The sequence below is a fragment of the Chelonia mydas genome, chromosome 2 (genome assembly GCF_015237465.2).
Source record: "Chelonia mydas isolate rCheMyd1 chromosome 2, rCheMyd1.pri.v2, whole genome shotgun sequence".
Taxonomy (NCBI): Eukaryota; Metazoa; Chordata; order Testudines; family Cheloniidae; genus Chelonia; species Chelonia mydas.
In genome coordinates this window covers 113,318-126,537 of record NC_057850.1, presented here as the reverse complement: position 1 = coordinate 126,537, position 13,220 = coordinate 113,318, and the positions used below count along the sequence as shown (strand labels likewise).

At 46.2% G+C, this 13,220-nt stretch overlaps 1 protein-coding gene across 1 annotated transcript; it reads right to left on the bottom strand.

Annotated features, from left to right (window-relative positions):
* Nucleotides 1-8,151: 8,151 nt before the first annotated feature.
* On the bottom strand, nt 8,152-9,130 carry CCDC166 (coiled-coil domain containing 166). The gene is given in 2 exon segments (XM_007061422.2): nt 8,152-8,274; nt 8,276-9,130. Coding segments are annotated over 2 exon segments (978 nt in total).
* Nucleotides 9,131-13,220: the final 4,090 nt, after the last annotated feature.

Here is a 13,220-nt window from a genome sequence, read left to right as displayed (position 1 = left end):
GAAGGACTGCAAGCCATCCACATCTCATGGCTGCTCGGCAGAAGATGGTGCTAGCCATCCTCATCTCTTGCCTGCCTGGCAGAAGATGGTACAGTAGGAATGCTAGCAATCCGTATCGCCTGCCTGCTCACCATAAGATGGTTCAATAGGACTGACTGCAGGATTAAAGAGAATGACCTGGTCAAGTCACTTCTAATGTAGTCCCTGCACCCATGTCTGCCCAGGCTCTCCTGGCCGACGTGGCCAGGAGCACCTCGGACATGACGATGACGGCTGCTAGTCCTACTGCATCATCTGCTGCCACAAGGCAAGGGTTTGCTGCTGCTGTGTAGCAATGCAGTACCACGTCTGCCAGCACCCAGGAGACATACGGTGACGGTTACCTGAGTGGGCTCCGTGCTTGTGGTGGTATGGTGTCTGCACAGGTAACTCAAGAAAAAAGGCGCGAAACGATTGTCTGCTGCTGCTTTCAAGGAGGGAGGGAGGGAACGGGGGCCTGACGATATGTACCTAGAACCACCTGCGACAATGTTTTAGCCCCATCAGGCATTGGGATCTCAACCCAGAATTCCAATGGGCAGTGGAGACTGCGGGAACTGTGGGATAGCTACCCACAGTGCAACACTCCGGAAGCCGATGCTTGCCTCGGTACTGTGGAAGCACTCCGCCGAGTTAATGCACTTAATGCACTTAGAGCATTTTCTGTGGGGACACACACACTCGAATATATAAAACCGATTTCTAAAAAACCGACTTCTATAAATTCGACCTAATTTCGTAGTGTAGACATACCCTACGTCATGTCAAGTTATGCTTTCACCATTAATTCAGTATGGCCACACCAATTTGGCACCATCCCAACAACAAGGAGCTGCATGTGATTCTCAGCGACGACCCCATCTCAACGCCCAAGAGCAGCGTGGATACCTCCGAGGAGTCAGGTCCTGGGCCACTGCAGGCAATCCTGAGCAGGAGGTCTGGGATGAGGCAGAGGCGAAGGAGAATGGGAGACAGGCGAGTGAGAGATCCATTGTGCCGGAGAGCCAGGAGCTGTTTGTAACCCCAAAGCTGGGAATGGGTGACAGGGAATGGATCACTTGATGATTACCTGTTCTGTTCATTCCCTCTGAGGCACATGGCATTGGCCACTGTTGGAAGACAGGATACTGGGCTAGATGGACCTTTGGTCTGACCCTCTATGGCCATTCTTATGTTCTTATGAGGAGTCCAGCCAGTGACAGTACAGCAGCATGGCCAAGCATGATGTTGGGGAAGGAACCTCTGGTGAGTATGCAATTCCAATTAACATTTTGGGGTCATATGTTCTTATATGCTATTTTTTATTTAAAAAAACAGTTGAGATAGAGTGGCTATCTGCTTCCCAGTGGCTGCACCAGCTAGGCAGAGGGTGCCCTATGAAAAAGATTGTTTATATACACAGGGATGTCCCAGGAATCCTCCATAGCTTTCCTGGAGGTAGTCTGCAATCTATTGTAAAAGGTTTCTGAGAAGGGTTGCCTTATTTCTTCCACCATGGTAGGACACTTTGCCATGCCACTCCAGTATTAATTCAGCTAGTATCATCACAGTACACAGCATAGCAGCATAAGGACCTGGTCTGAACCAGACTCTTACAGCAGCTGTTCTCTTGCCGCCTCTGTTACTCTCAGGAGCATGATATCAACTAGAGTCACTTTTGGGAGACGGAGGTAGTTTCCATTTAAATTGCTCAAACCACAAACAATAGTGTCTGTGCCCCCCACTTGTGATTTTCCGCTCCTTTCCCCATGCTTTACAATACATGGCCATAGTTTGGGTGTCAGGTGTCAGTGCTGACCACAGAAAGTGCAAGCCTTGGGCAGGTGGGATGTGGGGACATGGGCTCGGGGCTGCTCTCTAGCACCCCATCCCCTGCCCCCGTCCAGGGCAGGTGGAGTGTCTGGGCCTCCGCACACTATCCTGGTCTCTCTCGGAGGCTCTTAACACTGCCCGGGCCCGGCTTCTGAACTGGGCTGGGGGCGGTGGACGGGGGGGGTGTGCCTTGGATGCTGGAGAGCAGCAGTGGCAACAGGACAGGAGGGTAAGGAAAATGTTGTGGTAGCCATAAGCCACCGCAAGCACCCGCCCCAGTGCTGCCTCTTCCAAGGCTTGCAGTTTGGGAAGGAGAACACTGGTCCCCAACCTCCAGACAATATCCATGTTACAAAAGGGAGGTGGCATTGCCCCCTGGCCACCTCCAGTTCGGCCATGGGTTGCTCCCCACCACTGCAGATGGTCCAGCGCCCCTGTTCCCAAGCCATACTCACCAGAGCTGGGACATCAAATTGGTTTAATGAATACCTTGTAGAAATGAAAATGTTCTGTTTTACACTTGTGTGGATTCAGGGGAGTGATTTTTATATAGCAATTCTGCACTAGACCTTGGGTCTGCACTGACAATGGTTCCTTTGTGTTTTGCATGTTTTACACATTAAAGTGTTCGTCTGTATTCGCAAAAAGAAAAGGAGTACTTGTGGCACCTTAGAGACTAACCAATTTATTTGAGCATAAGCTTTCGTGAGCTACAGCTCACTTCATTGGATGCATTTCCACAGTATGCATCCGATGAAGTGAGCTGTAGCTCACGAAAGCTTATGCTCAAATAAATTGGTTAGTCTCTAAGGTGCCACAAGTACTCCTTTTCTTTTTACATGAAAGTGTGTCCTTCAGCTCTTCCTCCACACCAGCGGAGAGGCTCTCCCAGGTAAGACAAAGGCTAAAGAGAACATGTGAAGACCTGTTTAATGAGATAATGAACACCTCTGGGACAGTGGACACTGAGCAGAGAGTGTGCAGGATTGCTCTCTCTGAAAAACTGGACATGGACATTATGAGCAGGAAAGCAGCCCAGTAAAATGAGCGTGGCATGCAGCAGGTCATGCGTGGGATTCAGAAGGGACAAACAGACATGTTGAGACATTTTGTTGACCTTCAGGAGAAACACCTTGAGGCTTGGCTCCCCCTGCAGCCCCCACAGAATGGCATTCTACATCACCGTACTCTCCCTGCCCCCCTCGTACACATTCCACTAGTCGATGGGGGCCAAAGCAATGTCCCTTCCACTCAACCCCGAGGTAAGGTGCCAAGAATAACAGCTGCACGTACCCTGATGTATAACAGGCGAGATCGCTATGTTTTAAAAGAGATGTTTCCCCCCTCCCAGTTTTATTCCCCTGTATTTCCATGGTTTAATTCTTTGTCAAATCTTTCAGTGTCTATTTCTGTGTGTAATAAAAGTCCATGTCTTGAAAATGAAATTGTCTTTATTAATTCATAGCATGGGTGGGAGGGGTGGGACAGGGAAACTGAGGCTCCGGGGTTGAGGGATGTGCACAACTTCACACAGAGCCGGGGCTGTGGAGAGACCTCAGAAGTCCTGGTTCCCATCCCCTCCATACTCTAACCCAGTGGCTCTCAACCTTTCCAGACTACTGTACCCCTTTCAATAGTCTCATTTGTCTTGTGTACCCGCAAGTTCCACCTCACTTAAAAACTAACAAAATCAGATATAAAAATACAAAAGTGTCACAGCACACTATTACTGAAAAATTGCTTACTTTCTCATTTTTATAATTATAAAATAAATCAATTGGAATATAAATATTGTCCTTAAATTTCAGTGTATAGTATACAGAGCAGTATAAACAAATCATTGTCTATGAAATTTTCGTTTGTATTGACTTCGCTAGTGCTTTTTAGTTGCCTAGTTTTACAACAGGCTAGATATCTAGATGAGTTGATGTACCCTTGGAAGACCTCCTGGGGTACACGTAGCTCTGGTTGGGAACCACTGCTCTAACCAGTAGCCCACACTCCCTTCACTCATGGCAGCCACTGTTTTGGCCCCCAAGAGGAATGAGTTGCTGGGTTGCTGCCCATTCCCCAGGCACCAAATACACCTCCCCTCAATGGCTGTGCCTTAGGAGAGGCAAAGGGTTGAATGGCATATTGGGTCATCTCTCCAGCACTAGGCTGGGAGGCGGCTCTAGTGGAGGTCGATGGTGGGGGCTGGGAGTTATTTTCAGAGCAAAGCAAGGGGTGTGTTTCCAAAATAACATTACTACACAGACAGCAAGCGCAGCAAGGTTCAGACTATGTGTAGGCACAATGCAGAAAAGCAGCACACTTTACTGTGTGTCATTAATAAAATGGATTTTCAAAGCTTCCCTGAGACACGCTGCTCCACATAGAGCTCTTCTTATAGCCCTGGTATCAGGCTGCTCAAAATTAGCAGAAAGCATATCCACCTTCATGCCCCACCCCTGTGGAAACTTCTTTCCCTTTGCTTCACAGATATTATGAAGCACACAGTAGGCAGCTATAATGATGGGGATATTTTTTTCACAGAGGTCTTACCTAGTGAGAAAACTGCACCAGCGACCATCCAAATGGCCAAAGGCACATTCAACCACCATTCTGCACTTGCTGAGCCTATTGTTGAACCGGTCCTTGTTGCTGTCCAGGTGTCCAGCTGTGACAGGATCCCTGGAGTGCAACCTGGAACTGTGGGACCGCTGTGACCCCTTTACTCACTATTCTGGGTTGTCTCTCACAATGGCTTACTGGTGGCAAGCAGCAAACCCCTCCAGGTTCTGTTACCACTCAGTACAACTGCATGTGGAGCCCCACACCCAGCTAGATTGCATGAATGCTCCCACAGCCACTCATGAATCACAAGAGAAAGGCACCAGAATAATCTGCCCCCAGCTCCCAGCCTTGTATGGTAGGAATATACCATTTTGCAATGATCAAGATGCTTTCTTGAGCAATGCAAGTTCATTAATTGGTTTGCCATTTCATCAATGGAAAGTGGACATACACCACCCTTTGTAACCTGAGCAGATTTACCAAGCACTTCAAACTCATTGGTATGGATACACATTAAAATAAGTTTATTGATTACAAAAAGATAGATTTAAAGGATAGGCCAAAAATCAGAGTGGTTACCAAAATAAAATAAAATATAAGCATGCAGTCTAAACTCTCAACCTATAGACTGGGCAACATCTAGATTAAGCAATTTTTCTCACCCCATTGGATATTGAAGGTTGGTCACAGTCTTTCCAGGGCTTTCCCTTTTAGCCTCAGGACCAGTCTCTTCAGCTCCAGCATTCTCATTGCCTTCAACATAGGTGGAGGAGAAGAGGAAGGAGGAAGAGTGGAACCACTGTGTTCTGTTTTATACCTTAGTTCCATGTGCTTGGAAAACATAAGTTCAGGCATGTCTGGTGGGCATTGCTGAGTCACCATGCAAGGTTGAGCAATTCCCCTGGTGTGACCTTGTGCAAGTGAGTCATTGAACTGTAATTCTCTTGCTGGATAATGGCTGTTGATGGTTGTTCAACACCCGCCCAGGTGTTGGTTAGCTCTCTTCTACTTGTCTCTGGGGATCTAATATCTGGGCAATTCCCCAACTCACAGCATATTTTAGTGACAACCATACAACACAGTCTCATAACTTCATATGCACCAATGATACACATGTTTAGCTAGAACAATGACTTTCAGCAGATCCTTTCCCATGATACCTCACACGGCATGCTTTATATTAAATATCACAATTATATATAAACTATGAATATGGGATTTACAGGGCGCTCCCCCAAAGTAAAGAGTGTCACAACAGCTTCATGAACCATGGGAGTAAGGGATAGGCTGGGTCTCCCAGGATCACTATTGGCATTTCAACATCACTTCAGTAGGCAGGGATTAAAAGCAGTCAAGCTAGGCTGATTGGGGACGCAGCCACAGCTGGGGCCATGCCAGTCAGGGCCCAGCTGGCCCTGATTAGCTGCCTGAGAGGAAGGTACCCGAACTGGAGCAGTGCTGGGGAATAGGGCAAGGGAGCTGGGGAGCTCCATCCTAGTAAAACCACAGGCTGCAGGCCTTGTTGAAGGCTTACAGAGATACTGGGGCTGCAGAGATCCAGCCTGGGAATAGGCAAAGGCAGCAGTCCTAACCTCCTTGCCAGTGATGAGTGGACATGATAGACTGCAGTTCACCCCAGTGAGTGGGGGCTAGATGATGACCGGCAGTAGCCACTGAGGCAAGGTGGGTTTAGAGGGTTGGGGGTTCCCCTGGGAGGGGAGACCCAGAGCGTGGACCCATGGCTAGGGCTGAACCCTGAGGTAAAAGGCACTGGGGTCTGGGAGGGACACGGGGCCAGTGGCAGGCAAGACGCTGGCCTGCAGAGGGTACTCCATATGCTGGAAAAGAGCTAATTCCCGGACGACCAGCAGGAGGCACTGTGCCGGTGAGTCATCACTTCGCTACAGACCTATATGGGTCTTTGGGGCCAAGCACAATAAAGGGGTCACTCCCAAGGGACCGCTTACAGGCTAGAGCAGGGGTCTCCAAACTACGGCCTGCGGGCCAGATCCGGCCCGGGGCTTCCATTTGTCCGGCCCTCCAACCAACAGGGGAGAAGTAGCAAACAGCTGAGTAGGCATGCCAAGCAGGCGGGGCAGGGGCCACCGGCAGCAGCTTATGAGGGGCGGCAGTACAGCTGAGCTGTGCGACGGGGTGAGTGCCCTTGGGAGCCAGTGTCCCCCCAAAAGGGGAGCCAACTTGGGGGAGAGTCGTTGCTGCAGCTGAGCAGGTATAGGGAGAAGGAAACAGGCAGTATTTGTATGATACAGATGTGTGAGGTCTTTAGAAATAAAATTTAAAAAAAATGTGAAATAATTTTTAACGTATTGACAAATATTTTGTGTGATTTCACAGAACCTGCGTCGATTAACTTTTATACCTGATTTAGAATTTAATGCAATGCTGACACAGAGTAGAATAGTGTTGTTTTTTAATGATTTTGCATATATTTGCATATACTTAATTTCTTTCACAGTCGCTTCGGCCCGCGAAGCCCCTTCAAAAATCTAATATGGCCCTCGTCTCATAAAGTTTGAGACCCCTGGGCTAGAGAATAGATCAGACCTTGTGGATCAGCCGAGCGCAGCCAATTCTTGCTTTTTCTTTTTATATCCACAGCATGGATGATTTAGTTGGGGATTGGTCCTGCTTTGAGCAGGGGGTTGGACTAGATGACCTCCTAAGGTCCCTTCCAACCCTGATATTCTATGATTCGCTCTAGTGACACGTTACTATCCGTCACGGAAAACGTTAGCAGGATACTCCTGGTGTGTTGTATGCACCACAAAATGGCCGTAAGATATAGGCTTCCCTTGTTGTGAGAATGCAGAAGTAATGGCAGTCATAGCCCTGCTAATGGGGCTGCTGAGGAAGCTCAGGATCAGTAAGTATTGATGTACCTGGACGAGGAGGTGACTTTAAGCTATCAGAAATAGACTGATTGCCAGCAATTTTGGAGATGAGATGATCAGGGACGATAACAATTAACAGGAACAGTCAAATGGGGAAATCAATGAATATTGTCTTTTATTGTTATTTGTAGCTTATGGCCAAAGGCTGAATAGCCTGATTTTTGCTTACATTGTGTGACGTGAAAGGGATTTGTCTGCCGTAAGTGCACCTACATGCTGCTCATGTGTTTATTTCTTTGTGTTCCCTCTTTTGAACACTGGTTTTGAGATTACATAATTTAAGGTTTCTGTCTGGATTTCTACCTCAGTGACTTGGGTTTGGAAAACTGGTGTAGATGGGGATAGCAGACTTTCAACAGTTCAAGTCTGCAGTGTGTACAAACACAGCATAGAATGACTACATGTTCCAGCAGTAGCCACAAAATATCCTTTCAGATATGTCTGTTCTGTGCTATATAAGGATTCCTCATCTGGCCAGAGAGTCCATCTTTACAACCTCTTTATACCGCCAAAGTAATGCAGAGGAATTAGAGTGGGGCTGAAGACCTGACCCATAATATTAGCTGATCATGAGATCAATTATACCCTCAGAAACAAGTATCTGCACTCAAGAACTTCTTACTTTTTTTACTTATTTTTTATTGTTCTTCTCTCCATTCCCTCCCCTGTCTTTTTTTAATTCACGAATATTATCTGCTGGTAGGAAAGCATCAATTTATTGATCATCATAGTCTGTCTCCAGAGAGGGAAATTTTAGTTACTTATATTGTGGAGAAAAGGGATTACACTTTCAAATGTCACTTAACTATGAAAGTTGAATTTAACCTTCACTTTATGATTTGGCACTAGTGAGGGAAGTAGGGATGTGTCTGATCTTGGCTGATGTGATGCTTTTGAGGGAGCTGCCAAAGCTGTTGACTTCATTGTTTGAGCCCTGTGCCCTATGCTGCTTTATTTAACCAGTGGCGCATGCGTGTGAGGTCTTGGCTATAATGGTGCTCCCGGAGGAGTTGCTGTTGCTGCTCTCTTAGTTGAAGCTTGAAGGTTTTGAGGATGTGTGAGCGTCGGATGAGGCTGAGCAGTTCATGGCGCAGTCGCCAATTCTCTGCTTTCACCTGCTTGGTGTGCTGGATTAGACTACGTACAGCTTCCTCTTCAGCTCTCTTGGCCAGAGACTGAACCTTCTGATGAGAGTCCAGCTCATATTTAGCTTTTACTTGCAGGAATCTGCTCTTGACTTTGTGCATTTGCTCTGAGTGCTGGATTTTTGTGACCAGCAGTTCTTTCTCCAGCTCCTTGATTCTGCTCAGCTGTTCCAACTGCAGGTCCTTGAAGGGCTGCAAGTCTTCAACCTCCTTGTTCATAAGAGAATACTTTGTCTCCATCTCCATCAATTGGTTCCTCACTTCCTTCTCTTTAGCTGTGTACTGTGAGATCAATTCTTCCTTCTGCTTTCGGACCTGTGCCAGATCGAAGTGGTTCTGGTTGTTTAGTGTAATGATAGCATTTTGGTGTTTCTGAGTATGTTTGCTTATATAGGTCATGTAGGCTTTGCTGTCCTCCCGAATCTTCTGGGCCTCCTTATCCAGGAACTCATTCTCCCACAGGAAGTGCTCTACTCGCTTCATGTACATGTGCACATGCTCAGTCAGGATCTTATATTCCTTCTCCAGATATTGCTCCCTCTCTTTGACAAATGGTTCTGTGCTGCTCCTTGCCTTGGATATATCATCTTCCTTTCTGTTTGCTCCTTGCTTACTTTTTTCAAAATCTTCAGCTTTTTGTTCTGGCTTCTCTTTCTTGGATGCCATGTTCAGTGCTGGGGTGCCAGGGTTACTAGCAAAATACAACAGCATGGGAGGTTATATATTGTAGGTGAAGAACTACGAACACATATTTTAAGGTTGGCTAACCCTTCTAGTCATAAATCTCCTGTTTTTAACTGATTGAAATGTTGGCAGACTTTAACTGGTTGGCCTGAAATTTTTCATGCTTGGTCTCTTATTCAGGATTAATTTGTGGTGGAGGAGCTGGGGGGAGGGTGAGGGGGAGGGAGGACAGGGAGTGTGTAGCCAGGACTAGAATAGCAGTACTGAGAGATATCAGGAGAGATATGACTTGGGGAGAGTATGATTGGAATAACAGAGGGGCATAGGCTGAGCAGCATGATAGGGAGCCCAGGGCTGGAATAGCAGGGGGCCTGTGGGCCAGGACTGAGGGACTTTGGCAGAACTGTGTGAGTGTGGGAGGATAGATGAAATACTCTAAGGGTCAAATTCCCTGTGTGTGGAAAGGAAGGGAGTCACTGAGAACTAGAATGCTTCCAGGCATGTGAAGGAAGTAAGGACCCAGGCTCCAGAGCGCCAAGGGAGCCCCCAAAGGTCTGAAGCATATGTCTGAATCTCTGACCTCAATTGTTCTACCTTCTCTCCCACTCCTGAGCTCTTAATAAACCTTTGGGTAGTTTCTGTCACTGAACTCCCAGGAACGAGTAGGATAGTAACCTCCAACAGCCGGCCCCTAGAGGCTGTTAGCAGCTGTGTGGCCTTTGCCACTCAGTAAGCAGTTGAACACACTGGTGTGATTGGACTCTCTTGAAAGTCATGTGTATCCAAGGTGACAGAATATAATGACATCACAGGGCAAGCTCTATGTGTCCATGACGATGGATGGGCAGGGCCCAGTGTATAGTGCACCTCTGTAGGTGCATAAATTACCACATAATTGTCTTTGTGTGGGAATATGCTGAATAATAATGCTCTAGATATCTGAGAATCTTTTAACTCTTCCTCCCATTCTTACACCCCCAGTCTAATTCTCATGATTGCAAATTAAACCCTCAAAACCTGACTTGTGTGCAATAACATCTGTCTATATAAACCATTAATCTCAATGGGGTGTTAACATTGAAGCCTAATGATAATATTTTAAATCTCAACATTGCTAAGTGCTTATATAAGTGACTGAAAGACATGGAGATACAAGGGTCCAACATGGATATTAAATGCAGCGTGGTGGATAATGTTAAAATGTTATATTTTTATGTACCTATTTACAAAGATGACATTATCTCATTGTAATGCAGGAGGATGGTAAGAGTCAAACAAGGGCATTTGTTACAATACAGGGGAAATACTGGGGTCCTGTTATCATTTAGCAGGAACATCCATCTAAAGAGCTTCTCCTTTTTGGATGGATATAATAGTAATAATTAAGAAGTTCAGTGGGACAGGTAGTTGCCTTTGAGTTTTGGTTCAGTGGGAAATGAGATGTTCAAATCCCTGTCCTTGAAATTTAAACTCATCTCTGATCCTTGCCCAAAAAGTGGGAGGAAAATCTCTGTTGCTTAAAAGTGTTATGTTGCCAAAAACAAAACAAACTCCTGTTTTTTTTTCCCTGGGTGCTAAAAGCCAGAGCAGTCTCCTCCCTAGCAGAAAAAGACCTCCCATTTTCCCCAACAATTTCTACAATGCAGCCATGCATTTTCAGTAGTAAAATCTGAAGCACATTACACATTTGTAGGGTAGTGAAAAATGAACTGAATTTCCTGTGAAAGAAAATAAGGGGTACTACCCTGATTGTATTGTGCTGGCCTGAGATGGGGCAAAGTAAGGGAGACACAGCTAGTGACTGATGCATATGTCAGGTTTAGGACCTTATATCTATGCTATCTACCAGGAAACTGCTTTATGGCCTGAGCATTAAAATGTCTTTTTCTGAAATTTTGTTAGCTGCCCTACCTAGCCTTCCTCTTAATTAAAAAAATATATATTATGGCAGACTGCTGGGTCTGGTATAGATAAGATAAAACCAGTTTCTAAGTAATCTAAAATCTTCACAGTTACTTGAATTCCTTTGAAATTTGCAGCATAAATGTGCATAGTATGGTGTGATGTTATTGACTTGAACTGGGACCATATAGAACATTGTTACAATCAAGGTCCTGTAGTGGTACCAAATCTTGTATAAAGGGGGTCAAATAAGGTGTCTAAGATAAGGTTATGGTTTGCTGGTTATGATTATGCTGTGTATATGTGTGTATCATTTTTGTAGTTGAAGTTATGAATATTGGTTCGATACTGTCTGTATTTCAAACTTATGCTCTGCTTCTGGGTGACACCCTAGACAAGTTGGTGTCAGCTCTGCCTCGCCTGCTTGATGGCCCGTTAAGGACCATCAACTATACAACTGACCCACTGAGAGAAGACAGACACTCCTTGTGACTCAGCAAGGTATGCAGGGATATGCCTATGGACAGAACTCTGAGGTGTTTCCAGGCCATGTGATGGACAGCTTGTCATTGGAACAAAGAAAGAAAGACCACATGTCAAGAGAATATAAAAAACTGCTGCAGCTCCTCCATCTTGTCTTCAGTCCTGCTTCTTACCTCTGGAGGAGCTTTACTACACTGAAGCTTTGAATGAAGGACTGAATGACCCAAGTGTGCCCTTGTTGCCCAGAAGGCCAATGGCATTTTGGGATGTATACATAGGAGCATTGCCAGCCGATCGAGGGACGTGATCGTTCCCCTCTATTTGACATTGGTGAGGCCTCATCTGGAGTACTGTGTCCAGTTTTGGGCCCCACACTACAAGAAGGATGTGGAAAAATTGGAAAACGTCCAGTGGAGGGCAACAAAAATGATTAGGGGGTTGGAGCATATGATTTATGAGGAGAGGCTGAGGGAACTGGGATTATTTAGTCTGCGGAAGAGAAGAATGAGGGGGGATTTGATAGCTGCTTTCAGCTACCTGAAAGGGGGTTCCAAAGAGGATGGATCTAGACTGTTCTCAGTGGTAGCGGATGACAGAACGAGGAATAATGGTCTCAAGCTGCAGTGGGGGATGTTTAGGTTGGATATTAGGAAAAACTTTTTCACTAGGAGGGTGGTGAAACACTGGAATGCATTACCTCGGGAGGTGGTGGAATCTCCTTCCTTAGATATTTTTAAGGTCAGGCTTGACAAAGCCCTGGCTGGGATGATTTAGTTGGGAATTGGTCCTGCTTTGTGCAGGGGGTTGGACTAGATGACCTCCTGAGGTCCCTTCCAACCCTGATATTCTATGAAGCCCTACCCCTGGAGGGGGCAGAGTCTGAGTCTCCTCTCTACCGTCTCATGTGTTCTAGGATCTGGGAGTCCCTGCTCCTCTGAGGATGTCTGAGCCCCTCTCTCTGCCCCCCTCCCCATGTAAGCCAGGATCTGGGGAAACCCTGCTTCTCTGGGTTTCTCTGTGGAAACCCTGCTTCTCTGAGCTGAGAACAGGTATGCTGAGATCATGCACCAAGAACACATGGCTGGGACTGGGGGTCAGGTGTTTAGAATGGGCATGTTTGATGTGTATCACAGGGTCTTCAGCACTGGGGAGGAAGGAAGGGAACACACACTGATATGAATGGAGCCATTCATGTGTCTCACAGCTAGTGTTTTAGAATATATTCATCTACATGTGGTGTTCTTATTCAGCTGAGAATATTTAAGTGAGATGAATGAGCTATTTTACACCTCTGAACCTCCTCTGCTGCAGTTGGATGTGTAGAGTCCCTTCCCTCCATCCTTACTAAAACGTCTCCCTTTCAGTATTATCCTGTGCTGGGCATGTGGATATAGAGTCAGGCTATGTCTACACCACAAAATTAAGTTGACCTAAGTTACAACGACATACAGCTTCCACAATAATTAAGTCGATTTTGCATGTCCACACTACGCTCCTTGTGTCGGTGGTGCGCATCCTCATTAGCAGCACTTGCATCGATGCAGAGAGCAGTGCACTGTTAGGAGAGCTAGTGACAATGTAGGATTCAGGCCTGTATATCCACCTGAGATAGAATTTTGCTTTTCATTTGCCCATTTGATTTATGATACGGGGGAGGGATAGCTCAGTGGTTTGAGCATTGGCCTGC